At 42.5% G+C, this 23,848-nt stretch overlaps 1 protein-coding gene across 1 annotated transcript in view; it reads right to left on the reverse strand.

Annotated features, from left to right (window-relative positions):
- SLC44A4 (solute carrier family 44 member 4) overlaps positions 1 to 23,848 on the reverse strand; it is a 70,652-nt gene that overhangs the window by 21,344 nt on the left and 25,460 nt on the right. The window contains exons 2-9 of the mRNA XM_070936618.1: positions 21,346 to 21,394; positions 17,767 to 17,840; positions 14,230 to 14,308; positions 12,945 to 13,044; positions 8,835 to 8,978; positions 7,329 to 7,389; positions 4,269 to 4,374; positions 2,297 to 2,380 (exon numbers count right to left, since the gene is read on the reverse strand). Coding sequence (XP_070792719.1) covers positions 2,297 to 2,380; positions 4,269 to 4,374; positions 7,329 to 7,389; positions 8,835 to 8,978; positions 12,945 to 13,044; positions 14,230 to 14,308; positions 17,767 to 17,840; positions 21,346 to 21,394 — 697 coding nt within the window. The remainder of the gene's footprint in view (positions 1 to 2,296; positions 2,381 to 4,268; positions 4,375 to 7,328; positions 7,390 to 8,834; positions 8,979 to 12,944; positions 13,045 to 14,229; positions 14,309 to 17,766; positions 17,841 to 21,345; positions 21,395 to 23,848) is intronic.

Genomic DNA, 23,848 nt, shown 5'->3' on the forward strand with positions numbered 1-23,848 from the left:
GGCTGGATCCCCGACAGAGTCGGAAAGACAAGTGCGCGCAGCAGAGAAGGAGGCGTGCCAGAGATTAAGCTGAGTCACTGGGGATAAAAGGGGGTGTGGTAGCCATTCAGGCTTTGTGATGGACAAAACTGAAAGCTAGCAAGTCATTCTGCATTTCTGGAACTTTGTTATATGCTCTGCTTGGATTGATTCTTGGACTGGACTTGACTATTCTTTGGCTTTTGTGGACTTACTTTGATGTTTCGGGCGGAGGAGATAAACCTCCCTTTGTAAGTAAAAACTTTTGGCAAGCAGCCACTGGGTTGCTGCCAATTCTGTTATCAAAGGAAATTCTTGTCTGCTGGTTTATTTTAACTCTTGGTCGACTGCTGGTATGCGTGTGTGAGACGTGGACAGAACAGTTATTTTGTTCTGAAGAGTTTTCAGCACCTTTAATAAATCAATTATAGATGCATCTATTGACTTTCAACCAACTTTCAACTGAGATCAGTGGTGGGTTTCAAAATTTTTTACTACTGGTTCTGTGGGTATGGCTAGGTGGGTGCGGCATGGCGCGTGGCTTGGTGGACATAGCAGGGGAAGGATACTATAAAATCTCCATTCCCTCCCCAATCCAGGGGAAGGTTACTGCAAAATCTCCATTTCCTCCCGATCAGCTGGGACTTGGGAGGCAGAGAATACATGGGGGCGAGGCCAGTCAGAAGTTTTACTACCAGTTCTCCAAACTACTCAAAATTTCTGCTACCAGTTCTCCAGAACTGGTCAGAACCTGCCGAAACCCACCTCTGACTGAGACATTGTGTCTTCAGCTACATCCATTCTGGAGCATAGAGCGGGGGTCTTAGAGCCTGGCTGAGGAATTCTGGGAGTTGAAGTTCATATGGCTTAAAGTTGCGAAGGTTGGTGACCCCTGTCCAGTGGTGAAATTCAAAAAAATTCCCTACCGGATTGATGGGTGTGGCTTGGTGGTGATGTGACCGAAAAAAACCAACTATCACACTTTATACAAAAATAACACAAAAGCTACACAACTGACTCACACACAACGCAAAAGCAGCTGGACTTCATACAAAATGGCCCCTGCAACAAGCAGGAACCTCAAAGAGAGCTCAAAAACAAACTATCACACTTTACACAAAAATAACACAAAAGCTACACAACTGACTCACACACAATGCAAAAGCAGCTGGACTTCACATAAAATGGCCCCTGCAACAAGCAGGAACCTCACAGAGTCACAGAGAGCTGGGGAGGACAATGGGCCAGTCCTGGAGTCTGGGGAAGGCCTGGACGAGAGCTCTGCGTTGGAGGCAGAGATAGGGCCAGGGCCATCTGGGAGTGATGCGCGGACTCTGGAGCCTCCAGAGGCGGATAGCAGAGAGGCAGAGGAACAGGAGGAGCCTGTTCCTAGTGCACGCATGTGAAGAGCTGCCAGAAGGCAAGAGCAGCTAAAGCAAAAGGGACAACTCGGGAGTAAGGCCAGGAGATGATTGGCCCCTCCCAGAAGGGCTCTTGGAATCTTTGTAGGAAAGCAACGTTGCTACATTTGTTTCTTGTTTCTTGCATCTCTTGCATCTGAACTTTTGCCAAGAAAAGCCTTTGGCAGGGTGCCAAAGTAGACAAAGGTTGGTGATAAGGCCTAAGGACTGTTTATGAAGAATTTGTTTTGGACTTAATTTGGACTAAGCTGAGAATGAAGTAATTTTCAGCTGTTCTAATAAAATATTTATTGGTTCGATTTATATGCCACCCTTCTCCAGAGACTCAGGGCGGCTTACAATGCATTAAGCAATAGCCTTCATACTTTTGTATATACCTGCTTAGTAGGGCTTTCGGGCCCCCTAAGTGGTGTTCTATTTTATACAAAGTCAGCTTATTTCCCCCACAATCTGGGTCCTCATTTTACCTACCTCGGAAGGATGGAAGGCTGAGTCAACCTTGAGCCTGGTGAGATTTGAACTCGCAGTAATTGCAGGCAGCTGGCAGCTAAGTGCTACTTAACAGCACTTTAGTCTGCTGCACCACCAAGACTCAGTTATATGTTTGTTTAGGACTGATTGTGCAGACATAATAACTACTTGGGCCTAGGTCACAACAGAATCATGGTATGGTATGGTATGGTATGGTAAGGTATGGTATGGTATGGTATGGTATGGTATGGTATGGTATAATATCACATATCACATAACACCACATAACACAGCACAACAAACACAACGTAACACAACATACACAAAGCCCTCTTGATTTCCTCAGCCCCCATGGACATTTTCCTTCTGTTGCAAGAAGTACTCACATGAGAATCCATGGCCACGTCCGTGTAAAATCCTCAAAGATCTTCACACTAATATCCTTCACATTGAGAGAACTGAGAAGTTGTCTATAAAAACAAGAAGCCAAAGTGAAGACTTTTATAGAAGGGAATCCATACAGAAAAACAGGTTAATGTGCTTTCCTTCCATTCCAGTGCAAATATACACCAACACAGTTTGTTAGATCTACATAACCGGTCTCTACTCTGCCGCAGTAGTTGTGGCATTGTCTATTTACTGCTGGACAGGTTAAAGTGCAGTAATCCCCTATTTTTGCAAGTATAAACTCCAGCAGTACTTCCATCCTTATGTAAGTTACACAAAGTTTGCGGAGTCCTTGGTGCTGAGCTTGGTTGTTTGTTTACAGACATTTTGTTACCTGACCAGGTAACATCATCAGTGCTACTGAACGTGAAGTTTGCTTCCTGTTTAATATATAATAAGTTGCCCTGCCAGTGTTGGTGAGGATGTCGTTTTCTCCTTGGCAGTTCCTTGATTAGAATATTGTTTTCTACTCGATTGTTTGCCTGGTATTAATCCCTGCTTATCTGGGTTTTGGTCGCTGGATATGATATATTCTGGTCTTTTTGTTTCCTTCTTAGCTTTTTAATGTCTCTTTTGAATGGTGTGTAAATGTGATTTAGTACCTCTATGTATCTATTGATGGCTCATTTGTCTGAAATCATACCCCCACCAACCCTGGCAAAGCAAGCTACTGTATGTAAACAGGGAACAACCCCCCGAACTCACTAGCACTGATAACGTTAACTAGTTGGGTAATGAAATGTCTGCAAGAAAAAAAACCAAGCTCAGAAAGGACCCCACAGTTCAACCCTGTGCTACATATATTCTCCACTGTTGGAAACAGGGAGTTTGCTATAGAATTGCCTCTTGTTCTGTTTTCCATGGCCCGCTCAACCACATGGCATCAAGCCGTACAATACAAAGTTTGAGATTAGGTAAAGGTAAAGGTTCCCCTCGCACATATGTGCTAGTTGTTCCCGACTCTAAGGGGCAGTGCTCATCTCTGTTTCAAAGCCAAAAAGCCAACGCTGTCCGAAGACGTCTCCGTGGTCATGTGGCCGGCATGACTAAATGCTGAAGGCGTACGGAACACTGTTACCTTCCCACCAAAGGTGGTCCCTATTTTTCTACTTGGGTTTTTTTACGTGCTTTCGAACTGCTAGGTTGGCAGAAGCTGGGACAAGTCACGAGAGCTCACCCTGTTACGCAGCACTAGGGATTCGAACCGCTGAAATGCCGACCTTTCGATCGACAAGCTCAGCGTCTTAGCCACTGAGCCAGCATGTCCCTTTTTTGAGATTGGGGCATCCAAAAAAAAAAAATATCAAATCAAATCAATCAATTCATTCTGGTAAAGCCAGCAAGTTTCTTGGATCACACAGACCCCCCCCCCCCAGAAAGAATCAAACAATCAAGGCAAGGGTGAGTTTACACTGATGGAGATAACTCTGTGATAAAAGATAGACTAGAATCATGGATCATGAATTTCTGCAGTGGTGGGTTTCAAAATTTTTACTACCAGTTCTGTGGGCGTAGCTTCATGGACATGGCTTCGTGGCCTGGCATGGTTGGGTGGGCATGGCAGGGGAAGGATACTGCAAAATCTCCATTCCCTCCTCACTCCAGGGGAAGGTTAGTGCATAATTCCCATTTCCTCCCAATCAGCTGGGACTTGGGAGGCAGAGAATAGATGGGGGCGGGGCCAGTCAGAGGTGGTATTTACCGGTTCTCTGAACTACTCAAAATTTCCGCTACTGGTTCTCCAGAACTGGTCAGAACCAGCTGAAACCTATCTCTGGATCTCTGTGTTTTCTTAGTCTGGTTGGGTTTTGAGAACAAGGTCTGGGAGGAGAGGGAAATTGCCACTGGTTGTAAGACATTTGCTCGTAGAAAGGCCTTGATGAAGATTTCGAACTACTAAAAAAAACTTACTCTGTGCCATTTGTGAGGTGTGTCAGAGTTTCATTCACTGACATTGTACCCACACTAAAGCTTCCAATTTCAGAGATGTTAAAAGAAGGCAAGCAACGATTAAGAACTGTAAATAAAAGGGTGGAAAATATAAATTAGGGGTCATTCTGGAAAGACCATTGACAAGAAATATTTATCTCTGCAAAGTCCCAGACCTTAGGGTGAATTACAAATGATTAAAACTCATTTTGAAGCAAATATATTCATTTTCCCCCCCTTCTTAAGCACCAATAACTCTCCTGTGGTCTATCTTCCAATTTCCTGGTTGCTACTGGTATTGCTATCTCTCCAAAATCCCAGAAGATGGCATAGTTTAACTGAAGAAACCTGGAAGATTCCCATTATGCTGGATTATGTAGGACAGGGGTTGGCAATACTCAAAGAGCCATTTGGATCCGTTTCCCACAGAAAAGAAAACACCGGGAGCCACAAAACCCATTTGACATCTAAAATGAAGACAATACTGCATGTATCTTTTTTTACCTTTATGTTAGGATTAAAAAAAACTATAGTGTGTTGCATTTATGAAATCAATGACCTGCTACAGAGAAAACACATTTTTATTTCTGCATGCAACAAAAACATTTTGAACTCCGGAAAAAAAAGAGATGGGTCGAAAAGCTCAATAAATCACGTGCCGGCAGGTGTCGCACATTGGCAGTTGTGACACATATTTTGAGCAACAGGGAGGGATGAAAGAGCCACATGCGGCTCCAGAGCCGTAGGTTGCAGACCCCTGACGTAGGATAAGCATTGATTATTTATAGAACTATTATGTAAATACAGATAGTCCTAGCTTACTGTCTTGTTCTTTTTTGTTTTTTTTTTAAATTTGATTTATATGCCAACCTTCTCTGGAGACTCAGGGCAGCTTACAATGCGTTAAGCAATAGCCTTCATACTTTTGTATATTTATACAAAGTCAGCTTATTGCCCCCACAAACTGGGTCCTCATTTCACCTACCTTAGAAAGGATGGAAGGCTGAGTCAACCTTGAGCCTGGTAAGATTCGAACCTGCAGTAATTGCAGGCAGCTGTGTTAATAACAGGGTGCTTTAGACCACTGTGCTACCAAGGTTTAACAACCATTCAAAATTAAAATGGGACAAAACAGCTTTGTAGATAGTCCTCGCATTTACAGCCACTGCAGGGGCCTGTGGTCATATGATTGCCCATTTGCAAACTTCACATCTGCTTCCGACAAACAGAACTCATGAAGAACTGTGGAAGTGAAATTGCACTCTGCAGTCACGTGATGTCCAGTTTTACAACTATGGGTGATTGGCTTAATGATGGAAGCAGAAGGGAATATGTCATAAATCCGGCACCTGTGATTTTTGATTTTTTTTTTTGCTTAGAAACAATGCTGCTAAGTAATGAAGTCCCAATTGTGATTGGTAAGTGAGGATTACCTATAATCGAAGTGCTAAGCCATAATGAAGGTAGTCCTTGACTTATGACCACAATTCAGCCCAAAATTTCTGTTGCTAAGCGAGACATTTGTTAAGGGAATTTCCCCCTATTTTATGACCTTACTTGCCACAGTTGTTAATACCCTGTTTCCCCCAAAATAAGACCTCCCCTGATAATAAGCCCAATCGGGCTTTTTGAGTGCACGGCAATAAGGCCAAGCGCTTATTTCAGGGTTCAAAAAAATATAAGACAGGGTCTTATTTTCGGGAAACATGGTAGCATTTAGACTTATATACCGCTTTGCAGTGCTTTATGGGCCTCTCTAAGCCGTTTACAGAGTCAGCATATTGCCCCCAACAATCTGGGTCCTCATTTTACTGACCTCGGAAGGACAGAAGGCTGAGTCAAGGCAGCAATCAAGCAAGAGGTGACTAAGAATAAGCAACCATAATCATGGTCTGCCAGCCTATGAAAATTAGAATTATTTAATCCTAATAGGTGCGGGTTTTTTTGCATCTGGCTGTGGGATTTGGCATTACAGGTCAATTTACGACCACAACTGAGTCCAATATTTATGTTGTTAAGTGAAACATTTGTTAAGTGAATTTGTCCCATTCTACGACTTTTCTTGCTTTGTTAAGTGAATCACTGCAGTTGTTAAATGAGGAACACGGTTGTTAAGTGAATCTGGCTTCCCCATCGACTTTGCTGGTCAGAAGGTCGCAAAGTGACTCCTGAACTCTGCAACCGTCGTAAGTATGAGTCCGTTGTCAAGCATCTGAATGTAAGTCAGTGACCATCAGGATGCTGCAATGGTCATAAGTGTAAAAAAATGGTCATAAGCAGGGGCGGGTTCTAAATTTTTTTACTACCGGTTCTGTGGGCGTGGCTTATTTTGTGGGCATGGCTTGGTGGGGGGTGATGTAACTGGGTGGGCGTGGCCAACGTTTTCTTCTTTTTTTACTTTTAAAAGCATTTTTTTTACAACCTTAAGAGGTTGCAGAAAAAAATGCTTTTAGAAGCCTCTGACAATCAGGCAACTCAGCTGGGATCGCCAGAGGCTTTTAAAGGCATTTTTTTTTCCTACAACTTCTTCAGCTGAAGAGGTTGTAGAAAAAATGCTTTTAAAAGCCTCTGACGATCCCCGCTGAGCCATGCGATCATCAGAGGCTTTTTTTTTTTACTTTTAAAAGCATTTTTTCAGCCGAAGAGGTTGTAGAAAAAATGCTTTTAAAAGTAAAAAAAAAAAAGCCTCTGATGAGGTGGGCAGGGTAAGCGAGTGGCGACCGGGCCGGGGACCCAGTTCAGGGGCATGGCCAGCCAATGTTACTACCGGTTATCCGAACTACTACAAATTTTTACTACCGGTTCTTGCGAACCGATGCGAACCGGGAGCAACCCACCACTTGTCATAAGTCACTATTTTCAATGCCGTTGTAACTTCGAACGGTCACTAAATGAACTGTTGTAAGTTGAGGACTGCCTGTATAGCAAAGTTTGAAAACCTGACATCTCTGGTCTGAGATCTTTTTGTTTTCTGTCATTTTAGCAATGTAATCGCTGATTCCAAGAGTCTTTTTTTTTTTCGTTTGCAGAATCAACACTTACTTGGCTTGGTTGGGATGGTGAACTGAAGACAAAGTTGCTGGTTGATGATTTCTGACACAGTCTGGGGAAAAAAAGCAAGAGATTCTTAGCAAGGTTGCATTCAGATAATTAGAACGACCCCTAATGGGGGAATTCTTGGGGTTAAATGCCAGGAATATTGCAATGAGACAGAGCCATCTGATCATTAGCACTCTCTGTGAGAGCCGTTGAGGCCACCAAGAGGTTTATCTGTGCTCTCAAGGTCACCTAAATCAGGCTGCAATTGGTTGTTGGACTCTTCTTGGAACTGCTACAAGGGCTGCGCCGTAGACGCGCATTAGCACATAGACTCATATACCGCCTCGCAGTGCTTTATAGCCCTCTCTAAACGGTTTTTGCAGAGTCAGCCTATTGCTCCCAACAATCTGGGACCTCATTTTACTGACCTCGGAAAGATGGAAGGCTGAGTCAACCTTGAGTCGGTCAGGATCGACGAACTCCAGGCTGTGGGCAGAATTAGTCTGCAATACTCAGTGGTGGGTTGCTCCTGGTTTGCACCGGTTCGCAAGAACCGGTAGTAAAAATTTGTAGTAGTTCGGAGAACCAGTAATAACATTGGTTGGCCACGCCCCCGAACTGGTCCCTGGCCCGGTCGCCACTCCCTTACCCCGCCCACCTCATCAGAGGCTTTTTTTTTTTAACTTTTAAAAGCATTTTTTCTACAATCTCTTCGGCCGAAAAAATGCTTTTAAAAGTAAAAAAAAAAGCCCCTGATGATCGCGCGGCTCAGCTGGGATTGGCAGAGGCTTTTAAAAGCATTTTTTCTACCTCTTTGCCCAAAAAAATGCTTTTAAAAGTATTTTTTAAAAAAGCGCCTCTGATGATCGCGTGGCTCAGCTGCGATCGTCAGAGGCTTTTAAAAGCATTTTTTTCTGCAACCTCTTTGGCTGGAAACAGCAAAGGACCGGCCCGCAGTGCCTCTGCCACTGAAAACGGAGCTCGGGAGGGCCGTGTGTGGCCCAGCCAGGCTCTGTTTTCGGCTGCGACAGCCTCCTGCAGCCCTGTGCCAGCAAAAATGGAGCTTGTGGTTGCCATGGAGAGCTCCATTTTTGTTGGCAGAGGACTGCAGGAAGCCGTTGCAGCCATAAACGGAGCCTTAACAAGTGATGTCAAGCTGGCCATGCCCTCTGGCCACACCGCTCACCCGGCCATGCCCCCCGGCCCTCTCAAGGTCAAATACAACCCTGATGCGACCCTCACTGAAATCGAGTTTGACGCCCCTGTCCTATCAAAACCTTGTCCTTCCATCCCTTCACCATGAGACCCGATGAAGCTTCTTGGATGAGAAGTGAAACTTTTTCTTCTCCTTCCTTAAGGGAAAAAAACCCAGTCCAGTTGTCTTTTGTAGAAAAAAACACCACCTTTGAGGCAAGGCCCCACTGAATTATCCAAGGAAACTTGAAACCTCCTTCAGGATTACAGGGAAGGCAAAGAATTAAAGATTGGGGCTATCCGAAGGCAACTTACCAACTTGGTAGTTTCGATATCAATGCTGGGTTGGCACATTGTCTGATTCCACACATCAGAAGGCTTCTTTCTTAAGGAACTTGGAGGTACTAAATCAGTTGGAGGCACCGCCCAGAATTTGCTGGAGCAATTGGAGACACAAATCTGAAAAGGAAGGAGCGCAGGGAATCAGTCTGAAAAACCATCTGCAATGGTTTCTCTTGTGTCAGCTCAGGAAGTTCAAAGTGCCCCAGGAGCTGCTGATACAGTTTTACGGAGGAACTATTGAGTCTAAAAGTCTATGGAGATTCTCAATCATCCAAATCCTGTTTCTCCCAAAGGTGCTTTTTTCAGGAGGCAACTTTCTTGATTTTTTTTCCTTTGAAGACGTTTCGCTTCTCATCCAAGAAGCTTCCTCAGCTCTAACTTCCCCACCATCCTGTGAGAGCTGAAGAAGCTTCTTGGATGAGAAGCAAAATGTCTTCAAAGAAAAAAAAATCAAGAAAGTTGCCTCCTGAAAAAGCACCTTTGAGACAACTATCGAGTCTGTTATTTGTACTCCTATAATTGTCTGGTTTAGCATAGCCGCCCAACAGGATGGGTATATAGACTTCAACAGATAGTCAAGACTGCAGATAGAATAATTCCAACCAGCTATAGGTAGTCCTTGACTTACAACAGTTCAACAGGCACACAGTATTATATAAAAAAGGGGAAACAATTGTTATATGAGTAATTGATTTTTATTAAGAGGTTGAAGTGTATTATTTAGAATAAGATCTAAGAAAATGTATGGTATAAAATGTCTGTTGGCTTATTATTTTAGTAGAAATGATTAAGAGGGTTTGAAATAGGTATTTTTGATAAAATATTTGAAAATAAGAGACAAAATCTAAGGAAGCAATTTGGTTTACTGTCAGCATATAAAGAGGAGGGGAAAAAAACCCTGTCATACAAGTGATTATTATTTTCATATTAAATGAATGATTGTAACATTAGGGAATATGTTAAATGAGATTTTAAATTTAAGGGGTTTCATATAGAGATGAAGGGAAAAATGGAATTTGTTGAAGATTAGAGCTAAGATGAATGGGCAATATGGAGTAAAAAAAAAGAATAAAAGGGAGAAGAAGGGAAGATATTATGGCAAAAGGGAATATATAAATTGTATTGAAAAATTGTTTAAATTTATGAACTGGCCAATACTCTGTTCAGAAAAAAAAATAAATTGTTTGTGTGTTTGTCTGTGTGTTAAAAAATAAAAAAAACTTTTTACAAAAAAACAACAAAGTTACAACGGCACTGAAAAAAGTAATATGACCATTTTTCACTGTAACAACCTTTTTATAGCATCCCCATAATCATGTCAGCAAAATTCAGATGCTTGGCAGCTAATTCAAATTTATGACCATTGGTGTGTCCCAAGGCCATGTGCTCACCTTCTGTTATCTTTTTTTTATTTTTTATTTAAGTTTTTTATTTTTTAAACAAATAAACATTTAATCTATCAGTCATTCCTTCCGTGTGACATCTCGGTGTTATCTACAATCCTTCTTCTTTTTGTTATTTCTTCTGTCTTCATTCTCATCCAATCAATTACAACAATTCATCACTAACAAAATATTCTGATTATAGCGTTTTTATACATAACTATTAATTTACTTATTTGTATCCCTTTTCTAACCAATAGTAGAGTTGATTCCATATCTTAAAGTATTCTGAATCTTCTCTCTCTTTAATCATCATAGTCAATCTATTCATTTCTGCACAATCTAATTTTTTTTAATTACTTCTCCTTCCAAAGGTATTTTCTCTGCTTTCCAATGTTGTGCATATATAATCCTTGCAGCTGTTATTACATGTATAATCAAATAAATATTTTCTTTGCTATTTTTTTCTGGCAGGATACCCAGTAGGAACAGTTCTGGTTTTAAATCAATACGTTGTTGTATCATTTCTTCCAGCCATATCTTAATTTTATTCCAATAATTTTTAGCTTCTGGACATGTCCACCACATATGGTAATAAGAACCTGACAATTCCAACATTTAGCTGATTTATCTTTAAACATTTTTGCCAGTTTCTCAGGGGGCGTGTGCCATCTATAAAACATTTTATATTGATTTTCCTTATATGCAGTGGACATTCTTAATTTTCTGCAATCTTTTAACCAAGAAAAATCAATGGGGAAGTCAGATTCACTTAAGAACTGTGTCACTAACTTATCAATGGCAGTGATTCACTGAACAAGTATGACAAGAAAAATTGCAAAATGGGGCAAATTTCACTTAATAAATGTCTCACTTAAAAACAGGTATTTTGGGCTCAGTTGTGGTCGCAAGTCAAGGACTATCTGTATTAATGTCTAATGTGTATGTACAGGTAGTCCTCGACTTACAACCGCAATTGAGCCCAAAGATTCTGTTGCTAAGTGAAACATTCGTTAAGTTAATTTTGCCCCATTTTACGACCTTTCTTGCCACAGTTGTTAAGTGAACCACTGCAGTTGTTAAGTTAGTGACATGGTTGTTAAGTGAATCTGGCTTGCTTGTCGGAAGGTTGCAAAAGGGGATCACATTCCCCGGGACACTGCAACAGTCATATATATGAGTCAGTTGCCAAGCGTCCGAATTTTGATCACGTGAAAAACGGTCATAAGTCACTTTTTTCAGTGTAACTTTGAACAGTCACTAAATGAACTGTTGTAAGTCAAGGACTATGTCAGGCCTGGAAGCCATCTTTGCATTGGATCTTCAGGGCTGCCACATTTACTGCTGTGGGAAACTGGGAGGGGGGGATTGTATGGAGCACGGGTGATATATAGTCATAATAACATTCCTTTCTCTGAGAGTCAAGGACATCTTGCCCTGCACCTGGAGGGGGTGTGACTGGGAGGCATCCCTAGTTGGAACGGTGCATTGATTGGACCATGTGATGGAAATGTGGGTGCTGGGCAGGGATTGGGATTTTCATTTAGGTGGGGGAAATCTGGAAGCTTTCAGATTTGGGTTTTCCTAGATGTGCCAATATGACATCTCTAATAAAATGGAACTTCTAGCCCCGGAGTCTTCTTTCATTGAGGGTGTTCCTTGGAACCCTGACATACTACCTGTATATCAACCCATATAGCACATCAACTCCAAAGAGGCGGAGTCTGAAGTACAATGTCACAATTTTGCTGCTTAGTGGCCCAATATGTCTGTCAGCGTTCCAGAAAACCCCCCAACTCCAAGTAAAAACTCTGAAGCAAGCATTTTTCAAAGTTCTATTTACTAGAATAGGTAAACTGGCACATCTGGGAAAACTCAATGTCCTTTTTTTCCCCTGGCCAGGTGAGGTGGTAGCTTGGTGAAGCTTTTTCTGGACTCTCACCCTGATCACCACTTCTTTACCCTCCTACCGTCGGGAAGGAGATATAGAAGTATAGCCAGCCACACAAACAGGCTGAAGAACAGTTTTTATCCGTGGGCTGTCAGACTCCTGAATGAGAAATAACATCATAACTACATAGTATGATGGACTGCAGGGCTGGTGCAATGTGTAACATGTTCACACTGGTACAATAGGACTGGGTGTTTTCTTAATATGATTTATTGGGTCAGCGATTTTCTCTCTTCACTGTGAGTGTTGGAGGGGTTTGCACTGAGGGAGCTCAGCCAATCTCATTGTACATATGTTGTGCACTGACAATAAAGATTTGAAATTTGGAAATTTGAAATGTGAAACCCAGAGGCATTGTGGGAAATCCAGGCTGGTACAGTGTTAGCAGTATTTTTATTTCTTTTTTTCATTAAGAATACTCCCTAAACATTAAAATTGTGGATAAGAAATTTGGGAGGCCCCAAAGGTCTACAAAACATGCACAAAAGCAGATGCACAGGCTGTGCTTGTTTAGTGACTGTCTTGTTTAGTGACTGTTTGCAATTACAAAGGTGAAAAACTAACCAATACTCGCATTTATGACCTTCTCAGTTCTCTAAGAACCTAAGTACAGTCACGGTTTCACTTAACGACTGTTTTGCTTAATGACCAAGTTGTAATTACTAACTCAGGACTATCTGTACCATGTTCAACACACACACACATACACATACACAAACACATATACACATAAAGCAGGATAGATTTTACCTGTGGGGTAGGGCATTGCAAACCCTTCATTGCTATTGCCAGTGGATTCACTTCCATGACACATTTCATGAGGTTGAAGTAGAGAAGGTAAGGTTTGTCACTAAACAGAAAAAGAGAATTGATGAATGTATTAAAAGAAAGAAATCCAGGTAATTAAAAAATAAAGACGCTCGGGCTGCTTCAATTCTCAAAATACGTCTGGTTAACCTACTACTGGACACTATCTTGTACAGGTAATCCTCGATTTACGACCAGAGTTGAGCCCAAAATTTCTGTGGCTAAGCGAAACATTTGTTAAGTGAATTTCACCCCAATTTATGATTTTTCTTGCCACAGTTGTTAAGTAAATCTAGCTTCCGCATTGCTTGTCCGAAGGTCAGAAAAGGAAATCATATGACACCGGGATACCGCAACCGTCATAAATAGGAACCAGTTGCCAAGCGTCTGGATTTTGATCACGTGATCAGGGGGAAGCTGCAGCGGTCATACGTATGAAAAATGGTCCTAAGTCACTCTTTTCAATGCCATTCAGAGGTGGGTTTCAGCAGGTACTAACCAGTTTTGGAGAACCAGTAGTGGGAATTTTGAGTAGTTCGGAGAACTGGTAGTAAAAATTCTGACTGGCCCCGCCCCCATCTATTCTCTGCCTTCCGAGTCCCAGCTGATCAGGAGGAAATGGGGATTTTGCAGTAACCTTCCCCTGGAGTGGGGTCGGAATGGAAATTTTACAGTATCCTTCCCCTGCCACGCCCACCAAGCCACGCCCACAGAACTGGTAATAAAAAATTTTGAAACCCACCACTGGTGCAGTTGTAACTTTGAACTGTCACTAAACAAACTGTTGTAAATCGAGGTCTACCTGTACAGGTTTTTTTTTTTTAATTCCAGGAAAACTGTGGCTGTTTGAGCTTAGTTAAATCTCTGCTTGTTACAATCCACCCCACCTCTCTAACCAAGCAACAATTTTGATGAGTCCCTCCCTTCCTTTCCAGGATTTCAAATCAGGGGTGAAATCCAGCAGGTTCTGACAGGTTCTGGAGAACTGGTAGCGGAAATTTTGAGTAGTTCAGAGAACCGGCAATTCCCACCTCTGGCTGGCCCCAGAGTGGCGTGGGAATGAAGATTTTGCAATATCCTTCCCCTGGAGTGGGGTGGGAATGGAGATTTTACAGTATCCTACCATGCTCACCAAGCCACGCCCACCAAGCCACACCACACCCACCAAGCCACGCCCACAGAACCGGTAGTAAAAAAAAATTGAATTTCACCAATGTTTCAAACGTACCGATTGCCGCCAATTCCACAATAGGATCCCGTTGAATTTCTGGGATAAATAACTTGTCGCGGATCACCGTAGAGCCAGGCTTGGGGGAAAAGAAAGAAATAAAGGAAGGAAGAAGAAAATGGGAAGGAAGGCAAGAGTAAAAAATAAAAATAAAAAATCAAACTTTCATAATTTACCATCAATATTCACGAGTTACCTGGAAACTTTGGGGCCCCTAACAAAGTGAGAATTTTAAGAAGTCTGGACTTCAACAGCCCATGCTGCCTGGGGAATCCTGGGAATTGAAGTCCACACTGGACTGGATAGCTCACAGACTAAGCACTGTAATTTAACACCAGCTGCCTGCAATTACTGTAAGTTCGAATCTCATCAGGCTCAAGGTTGACTCAGCCTTCCATCCTTTCAAAGGTAGGTGAAATGAGGACCCAGATTGTGGGGGCAATAAGCTGACTTTGTATAAATATACAAAAGTATGAAGGCTATTGCTTAACGCATTGTAAGCCGCCCTGAGTCTCCGGAGAAGGGCGGCATATAAATCAAATTCAAACAAACAAACAAAAAAAAAACTTCTTAAAAGTTGCAACGGTTGAGAAACACTGGATTAGGACCAAAAAAAATCACATGGTAACTGCAGATCCCTCTTTTTTTTTAATGTCCAAGCAACTTTCTCCTTATTTCTTAATTACAGAGGCTCGATTCTACTATTTTTGCTGTTATGGGTGGAGTGGAGAGGAGGAGGATTGGGGGGAGAGATACCGGTACATTCGTCTTATCTAAAGCCTTCAAGAGAGGAGTTATTCCTTTAAGAGCCCAGGGAGGCTTTTAACCAAATGATCTGCTGGACAAAAGAGATAATTTCTTTTAAGAAAGCTTAAGGAGGCTATTTGACCCTTCTTACCCTTTTTGTTAATGAAACCCAAGGCTCCTTCTTGCCATAGGATGGATTCTGAATGCTTAAAGCTGACAAGTTAAAATACAGGCTCCTCCAAAACAATGATCTCTTCCCAGTGCCCAGGAAATGCATGATTTAGTGACAATAGGCTCTGCTAGTCAGCACCCATTCAATCAAGCCACAAAGAAAGTTGTATCAAAGGATACAGGACTCTTTAGTTCTACAGCTTTTTGGGATACAATCATTGGGGCCTGGGATGGCCATAGGCTGACCTTTGAATATTTCCATGCTAGCCCTGGATGTGCCCTCTGCAATTTTGGTCATTTTCTCTACATTCTCAGTTCAATCAATACTTGTTTGTCTATCTATCTATCTATCTATCTATCTATCTATCTATCTATCTATCTATCTATCTAATCTTATCTATCTACCTACCTACCTACCTATCTGAACACTGGAGAGGCAGATGTTTTAAGAGATGAGAAACTTGGTTATTATGTTATTGAACCGCAAACCACAGCATGGCGAGTACGGAAGGAAGGTTGGAGTTATATTGTGCAACAACTGGAAAATGTTCTCTTCTATATTGTCTCCTATTGCTACAACTCTGCCCTAATGATTTCTTTCAACAACCAGCTTGTCAAATTACCCCAATATGGGAGGGAGCATACTGCTTCCCTTTCGCGTTTCAGCTCCAATCCAGGAGCCCTCAAGCAGTCGCATTCATGACAAACCATTTTATACCAAATTTATATTTGCTGAGGAAATAAAGTTTTCCTTTATATCTTTATCAGCAAATATAAATGATAGATAGATAGATAGATAGATAGATAGATAGATAGATAGATAGATAGATAGATAGATAGATAGATAGATATAGATATCCATCCACCCATCCATCCATCCATTTATCTATCATGCTGTGGGGGTGTTTTTCAGCAGCGGGGACTGGGAGACTGTTGGTTCAAGAGTTCAAATCAAGGCTCTGTCTGGGCCACTCTAGGATGTTCACAAGGTTGTCCCTAAGCTGTTCCTGTGTTGTCTTGACTGTCTACCTAGGATCATTGTCATGTTGGAAAGTGAACTATTCGGCCCAGTCTAAGGTCCTGAGCACTGTGGAACTTTCATTGTGGCAACCCCTGAGATATGGGAACACTGCTATCATATCACCCCTAGTCCTTCTTTTTATCAAACTAGACCTACCCAATTCCTGCAACCGTTCTTTATATGTTTTAGCCTCCACTCCCCTAATCCTCTTTGTTGCTCTTCTCTGTACTCTTTCTAGAATACAGAGGCTATATTACATATATTATTTATATTTACATATATTATTTACAGAATAAATAATATATATGAGATTTGTCTTATTTAGTATAATAAATAGAGATGATCGGTATAATTTATTGTACAGTAATAATTAATTAATAATACATAATACAATGTATTATATTATTACTTAATATGATAAATAGAATATAAAGTTGACCAGCAGTAACAGGGATCGTTTCAATTAAAGTACTGGTAGTAACTGAAAGCATTGAAAGACCAGGTTAGGGACAGATCCTCATGGAGAATCAACAATTATTGTTAGGAATGATGGCAAAATATCAATCAGTAAAAGGCTAAAAACAGACTGGCCCAAAGTCACCCAGTTGGCTTCTGTGTCTAAGGAGGCCCGGAACAGAATTGTCTTTGCTTCTACCCTGTTTCCCCGGAAATAAGACATCCTCTGATAATAAGCCCAATCGGGCTTTTGAGCACATGCGCTAAAATAAGCCTCCCCCCCGAAAATAAACCCTCCCCAAAAATATTTAAACGCAGAGCTGGAAATCAGGTAACACGACAAGAGGATCCCCATCTTGCTCCACGCTCCCCAAAATAATAAGACCTCTCTGAAAATAAGGCCAAGCACTTATTTTGGGGTTCAAAAAAATATAAGACAGGGTCTTATTTTTGGGGAAACACGGTAGTTCAAAACCTTCTCCATTACCCCACTCTGGCTCTTGGGTTGAGAGAGAAAAACAAACAACCCCAAATCCTCAAGGGAGTTTTTGTGGTTGAGGGGGGAACTACAGTCTGAATCTGCACATTCCCCGTCCAGAGTGTTCCCAGATTTTAATGTCTGTTAGTGTTGAACAATGAAGACCTTTGATGATCTGTGGCAGAGATGGAGAACTATGGCCCCTTTATGACTTGTGGACTTTAATGGCTGGCTTAGGAATTCTGGGAGTTGAAGTCCACAAGTCATAAAAGGGCCATAGTTCCCCACCCTTGATCTATGGAGATAACACTAATTCCCTTGTATTCCCTTAATTCGGGGTAGAGTCAGGGCAACTGGATGGAGCTGAGAATTTACTGGCCGGATGCCCTTCCTGACACCATGCAGAGTTCACAGCAGATATTTTTTCCTAGCACCCTAAGAAAGAAACACTTGTCGCTACCTAGGGTTGAACTCTCAACCTTCCAAGTGGGAGGCAAGTGTCTTCACCACTAAATCATCACGCTGCTCATCTATATGGTGATAACACTATGTGTGCACATTTGTTTCTCATATGTGGTCTACTAAACTGGCTCCTTTGCAATGGAATAATATATTTGGATCCAGCTCCCTCGGTCCTCTTCTCTAAGTTAAGAAACTTACTCACCCAAAAGCCCTATTATCATGTAGCCAAAGAGGAAGACCCCAAAGATAACACAGCAAATAATATCTGTACAGCTCCTGGAACAGAGAGAGTGAGGGGTCAGTCATCAACAAACTAACTTATAGGCACATGTGTATGGGTATTTACATCAAATGGAAAAACTAAAATGTCAGCCTTAAATTCTAGTGCCTTCGTGCCATAAAGCATTTTTTATGATTTCTCAAGCCAGCTAACACACATGGGACTTCTTGTACTTTCTTATTCAAGCACTAACCAAGCCAAGGTTTTTTTCCTGAGGTCAGCCAAAGTTGGCTTGGTGCTGTGATGTGTGCAGCAGGGATGGGTTCACACATTATCAAGCCTTAAAATTGGGGAAAAAAGAAGAAAGAAGAAAAAAAATGTCCTTAAATACTATGCACAGAGTGCATTTATTCCACCTACAACATCACAGGCTTTATGCAAAGTTGGATCCAGAGCATAATTGCTAGGTAGAGCTGTGATGGTGCAGTGGTTAGACTGCAGTATTGCAAGCAAACTTGATTTAGAATAGAATCAAATAACAGAGTTGGAAGGGACCTTGGAGGTCTTCTAGTCCAACCCCCTGCTTAGGCAGGAAATCCTATACCAGGGATGAAATGCTCCTGGTTTGGACCAGGTAGCGATGGCGGCGGGTGGTTCGGAGAACCGGTAGAAAAAATCCCTGCCCCCCCCCCCATGCTCAGCTGAGCCGCACGATCATCAGAGGCTTTTTTTTTTTTACTTTTAAAAGCATTTTTTCTACAACCTCTTCCGACGAAAAAATGCTTTTAAAAGTTTTTAAAAAAAGCCTCTGATGATCTCGCGGCTCAGCTGGGATTGTCAGAGGCTTTTCAAAGCATTTTTTTCTGCAACCTCTTGGCCGATGAGGTGGTAAAAAAAATGCTTTGAAAAGTCTCTGACGATCCCAGCTGAGTTGCCTGATCCTCAGAGAGGCTTTTCAAAGCATTATAAAAAATGCTTTGAAAAGTTTTTTTTTTAAAGTTGGCCACGCCCACCCAGTCACATTAATCCCCCACACACCAAGCCACGCCCACAGAACCGGTAGTAACAAATTTTACATTTCAGCCCTGCCCTATACCACTTAAGACAAATGGTTGCCCAATCTCTTCTTTAAAACTTCCAGAGTTAGAGAATTCACAACTTCTGGAGGCAAGTTGTTCCACTGGTTAATTGTTCTAACTGTCAGGAAGTTTCTCCTTAGTTCTAGGTTGCTTCTCTCCTTGATTAGTTTCCACCCATTGCTTCTTGCCCTGCCCTCAGGTGCTTTGGAGAATAGCTTGACTCCCTCTTCTTTGTGGCAGCCCCTGAGATATCAGCCTGGAGTTCGATCCTGACCGACTCAAGGTTGACTCAGCCTTCCATCCTTCCTAGGTTGGTAAAATGAGGATCCAGATTGTTTGGGGGGGGGAGACAATATGCTGACTCTTTTTAACCATTCGGAGAGGGCTGTAAAGCACCATAAAGCGGTATATAAGTCTAAGTGCTATTGCTATCATTGGATGCTGGGCTCTTCCATTGGTTATGGGTGGGAGGAACATAAGGCTCTTCTCTAAGTAGCCTATTCTCCCCCCCACCCAATTCAAAAAATGGCACTTCCCAGCATGGTGCCCTCCAGTCCCCTTAAACTTCAAACTACAGTGTCCTTGTCAGCCAATCCATGCCCTGGAATTCAGAGTATAAATTCAGTGCTGGTACAACAGGGCTAAGACCAGCCTTACTTACTAAGGGATTATGGGGTTCAAGTCCAACCCGTCCAGAGTTGGGAAGGCTGACTGCAGTAGACTCAACAGTGGATAATGTTGATGCATCACCAACAGGAAGTTAAAGCACTAAACTTGCATTTTTTGAATATAATTTTATTAGTGATATCTGATTACAATAGTAAAAACTAATTCAAACTAAACTTAAAGAAAGAGAAGAGAAGAGAAAGAGAAGAGAAGAGAAAAAGTGCAGAAAATGAAAAAGGAAGAAGAGAAAGAGAAGAATGTAATAAAGGAAAAGGAATGAAATAGATAAACAAGTAACTGCCAACCCTCATCATAATTATATTCAAATTTAGTGACTCTCCACTCCCTTTCAGATTATAAACACTAAACATGCATTTTGTAGTAGGGAGATGTGGGGCTCTACAACAACTCACCGTGGTCAATTCACCACAGTCAACAAAGAAGAGGGAGTCAAGCTATTGTCCAAAGCACCTGAAGGCAGGACAAGAAGCAATGGGTGGAAACTAATCAAGGAGAGAAGCAACTTAGAACTGAGGAGAAATTTCCTGACAGTTAGAACAATGAAACAGTGGAACAAATTGCCTCCAGAAGTTGTAAATGCTCCACACTGGAAGTTTTTAAGAAGATATTGGATAACCATTTGTCTGAAGTGGTGTAAGGTTTCCTGCGTAAGGAGGGGGTTGGACTAGAAGACCTCCCAAGGTCCCTTCCAACTCTGTTATTCTAAATTCTAAAAACTTGCCACAGCCAACTTGTTGCATCCAACTCACTGTGGCCAACTCACCCTAGAACCGTGATGGCGAACCTATGGCACGCGTGCCACAGGTGGCATGCAGAGCCATATCAGTGGGCACGCGAGCTCAGCTCTGGCATGCATACATGCGTCGGCCCGCTAATTTTCGGGCCTTTTGGGCCCACCGGAAGTCAGGAAAAAGGCTGTTTCCGGCCTCCGGAGGGCCTCTGGGGGAGTGGGGAAAGCCATTTTTGCCCTCTCCAGCCTCCTAGAAAGGCTCTGGAGCCTGGGGAGAACGAAAAACGGGCCTACCTTGCCATCACATGCCAAAAGTCGGGGGAGCGCGGGGGGGGTTGCACACACATGCATGGGGGGCGGGGTGCATAGAATTATGGGTGTGGGCACGTGCGCGAGCGACACCCCCCCACACTCCCCCCACTTTTGGCATGTGATGGCAAAAAGGGAGAACTCGTTATGGGACAAAAGTTACACTAATATCGAAGAAATAGTGAGACAGAATCATTAAAGAAAGGATGCCAAAGGAGGGACAAAATGACATGTGAATGATGAAAATTGAAATCAGTTTTTTACTTATTTTAAACAATTAAATTGAATTTTTGAATTGTCGCAGTGAGTTGTTCTGTGGCAAATTGGCCGTAGCGAGTCGACCACACTGAATTGGCCGTGGCAAATTGACTGCGGTGAGTTGTCCCAGTCCAGTTTTGTGGGAGCAAACAGCATCGAAAACCAAGAAGCTTGCTTGAAAGAAAATGGTGTTTTTTCAGAATCTCAAATATTCACGGTTCCAAAAATGTGTATTCAGACAGCAGATCTAATTCCTGAGGCCCAGAAATAAAACTCAGCATCCCGAGCAAAATGTAAATCTCTTCCACATGCTTTCCTGCAACTATCTGCCTCCTCTAAAATTTTTCTAGTGCCCCACTTCCCCATGGATGTCCTTGTTCACAGACCTCCCTTCTTTCCTTCTGAGTAACTAAAATTTCTCTTTCGTCTTTAACTCCAGCAGCCTCGATCTACTATCTGACACTCCAGTCATCCCTCCGTCGCACGAGGTGTTCTTACCTCTTCTGGATAGGACCATGAAAAGAAGGATCGTACTGAGATTTCTCCCCTAGAGAAAAGAAAAAGCAAGAGTGAGAACACGTTTCCTCTAAAAGTATGACAAAAAGAAGAAGAGGTTCCGTAAAATCTGATCTTTAGGGCTGGGTGCACATACAGACATTATTAGCAGCATTTAATTCAGGGATGAAATCCAGCAGGTTCTGACAGGTTCTGGAGAACCGGTAGTGGAAATTTTGAGTAGTTCGGGGACCTGGCAAATACCACCTCTGGCTGGCCCCAGAGTGGATAGGGAATGGAGATTTTGCAATATCCTTGCCCTGCCATGCACAAGCCACGCCCACCAAGCCACATCACGCCCACCAAGCCACGCCCACAGAACCGGTAGTAAAAAAAAATGGATTTCACCACTGGTTTAATTTAAATACAGGTAGTCCTCGACTTACAATCGAACCCCAAATTTCTGTTGCTAAAGCGAGACATTTGTTAAGTGAGTTTTGCCCCATTTCCCAACCTTTCTTGCCAGAGTTGTGACAGCTTAGTAACTTGGTTGTTAAGTGAATCCGGCGTCCCTATTGACTTCGCAAAAAGGAATCATGTGACCATAGGACAATGCAACCGTCCTAACTATGAGTCAGTTGCCAAGCCTCTGAATTTTGATCACATGGCCATGAGGATGCTGCAACGGTTATTAAGTGTGAAAAACGGCTGCATGCATCACGCACTGGCTACACCCACGCCCGGTTTAGCGAAGGAGAAAACAGTCCCAAAACGTTGCGTGACGTCGCCGTGACGACTCAAATTTGACACCGCTGCTATAGGGGATGGCTGCAGCCAGAGTTGTGCGTTATTTCTTTTTATATTGTGTAAGTATCAATTGTGGAACTTGGCTTGGAATCGAGAACTATCATACATTTTTCATATCCTTCTCTTAAAGACATTTCTTGCCTTTGTGGTTGTGCAAAAATATCTTAAGGAAATTTCAGAGGAATAGGTTTTTCAGCACAGGCAATCCTCGACTTATGACCACAGTGGAGCCCAAAATTTCTGTTGCTAAGCGAGACATTTGCTAAGCGAATTTTGCCCCAATTTACGACCTTTCTTGTCCCAGTTGTTAAGTGAATCACTGCAGTTCGTAAGTTAGTAACACGGTTGGTAAGTGAATCTGACTTTCCCATTGATTTTGTTTGTCAGAAGGTTGCAAAAGGGGACTGCAATTGTCATAAATGTGAGTCAGTTGCCAAGCATCTGAATTTTGATCACATGACTGTAGGGATGCTGCAATGGTTATTAAGTGTGAAAAACGGCCCTAAGTACCAAGTGCCGTTGAAACTTCTAAAGGTCAGTAAACAAACTATTGTAAGTCAAGGAGTACCTAACCACACATAGCACAACTCACAGTGCAGGAGAGGGTTGTAGCATCGAGCTGTGGGCCTCTTCCCACTTTTGGCCACTTCTAGATCCATACTGTTTTTCTATCCCTGGGTGGCTATTTTAGCTCAGGGAGACTGGGCAGTTCTTAAAACCAAACAAGAGCACCTTGTGCCTCTTCCAGATGTGCCGATAGGAGACAGTATAGAAGAGAACAGTAGAAGAGAACATCTTCCAGATGTTGCAGGAATATAACTCCAACCTTCCTTCCGTACTTGCCATGCTGTGGTTTGCGGTTCAGTGACACAACGACCAAGTTTCTCACCTCTTAAATAGACACCTGCCCTTCCAGTGTTCAGACATGAGATTCCAGCATGCAGATAGTCAGTCCTTGACTTACAACCATTCATTTAGTGACCATTTGAAGTTACAACAGCACTGAAAAAAATGACTTATGACTATTCTTCACACTTAATAACCATTGCAGCAGGGGTGAAATCTACTTACCTTCCTTACCCTTTTGGAAGTGTGCTTTGCTCACTTGAGCATGCGCGCGCATCACAGGTGCGCGCAGACTTTCTGCGCATCCGCAAAACCTTCTGCGCATGTGCAGAAGGTAAAAAACAAAAAAAAAAAGAAGGTAAAAAACCCCAGGAAGTAATGACACCCGGCCAGGTGGGCGGAGCTACGCTTCGCCATCGCTACCGGATCGCCGAACCACCAGCCAAGATCGCTACCAGATTGGGCGATCCAGTCTGATCCGGGAGCATTTCACCCCTGCGTTGCAGCATCCCCAAGGTCATGTGATCAAACTTCGGATGCTTGGCAGTGATTCACATTTATGATGGTTACAGTGTCCGTTTTACGACCTTCTGACACGCAAAGTCAATGGGGAAGCTAGATTAATTTAACAACCGTATTATTAACTTAATATCTATGGAGATTCTCAGTCATCCAAGTCATGGTCGTCCCTGCTTTTTTTCAAGAGGCAACTGGACTTTCTGGTTTTTCTGTGAAGACATTTCGCTTCTCATCCAAGAAGCTTCTTTAGCTCTGACTGGATGGCGAGGGAATGGAAGGCTTTATACTCCTTGCAGACAGCTGGACATTTGCATTCATGGATGGTGGGGAATAG

This window comes from Pituophis catenifer, unplaced genomic scaffold (genome assembly GCF_029215685.1).
Source record: "Pituophis catenifer annectens isolate HBS135680 unplaced genomic scaffold, rPitCat1.0.hap2 SCAF_2, whole genome shotgun sequence".
In the NCBI taxonomy this organism is placed as follows: domain Eukaryota; kingdom Metazoa; phylum Chordata; class Lepidosauria; order Squamata; family Colubridae; genus Pituophis; species Pituophis catenifer.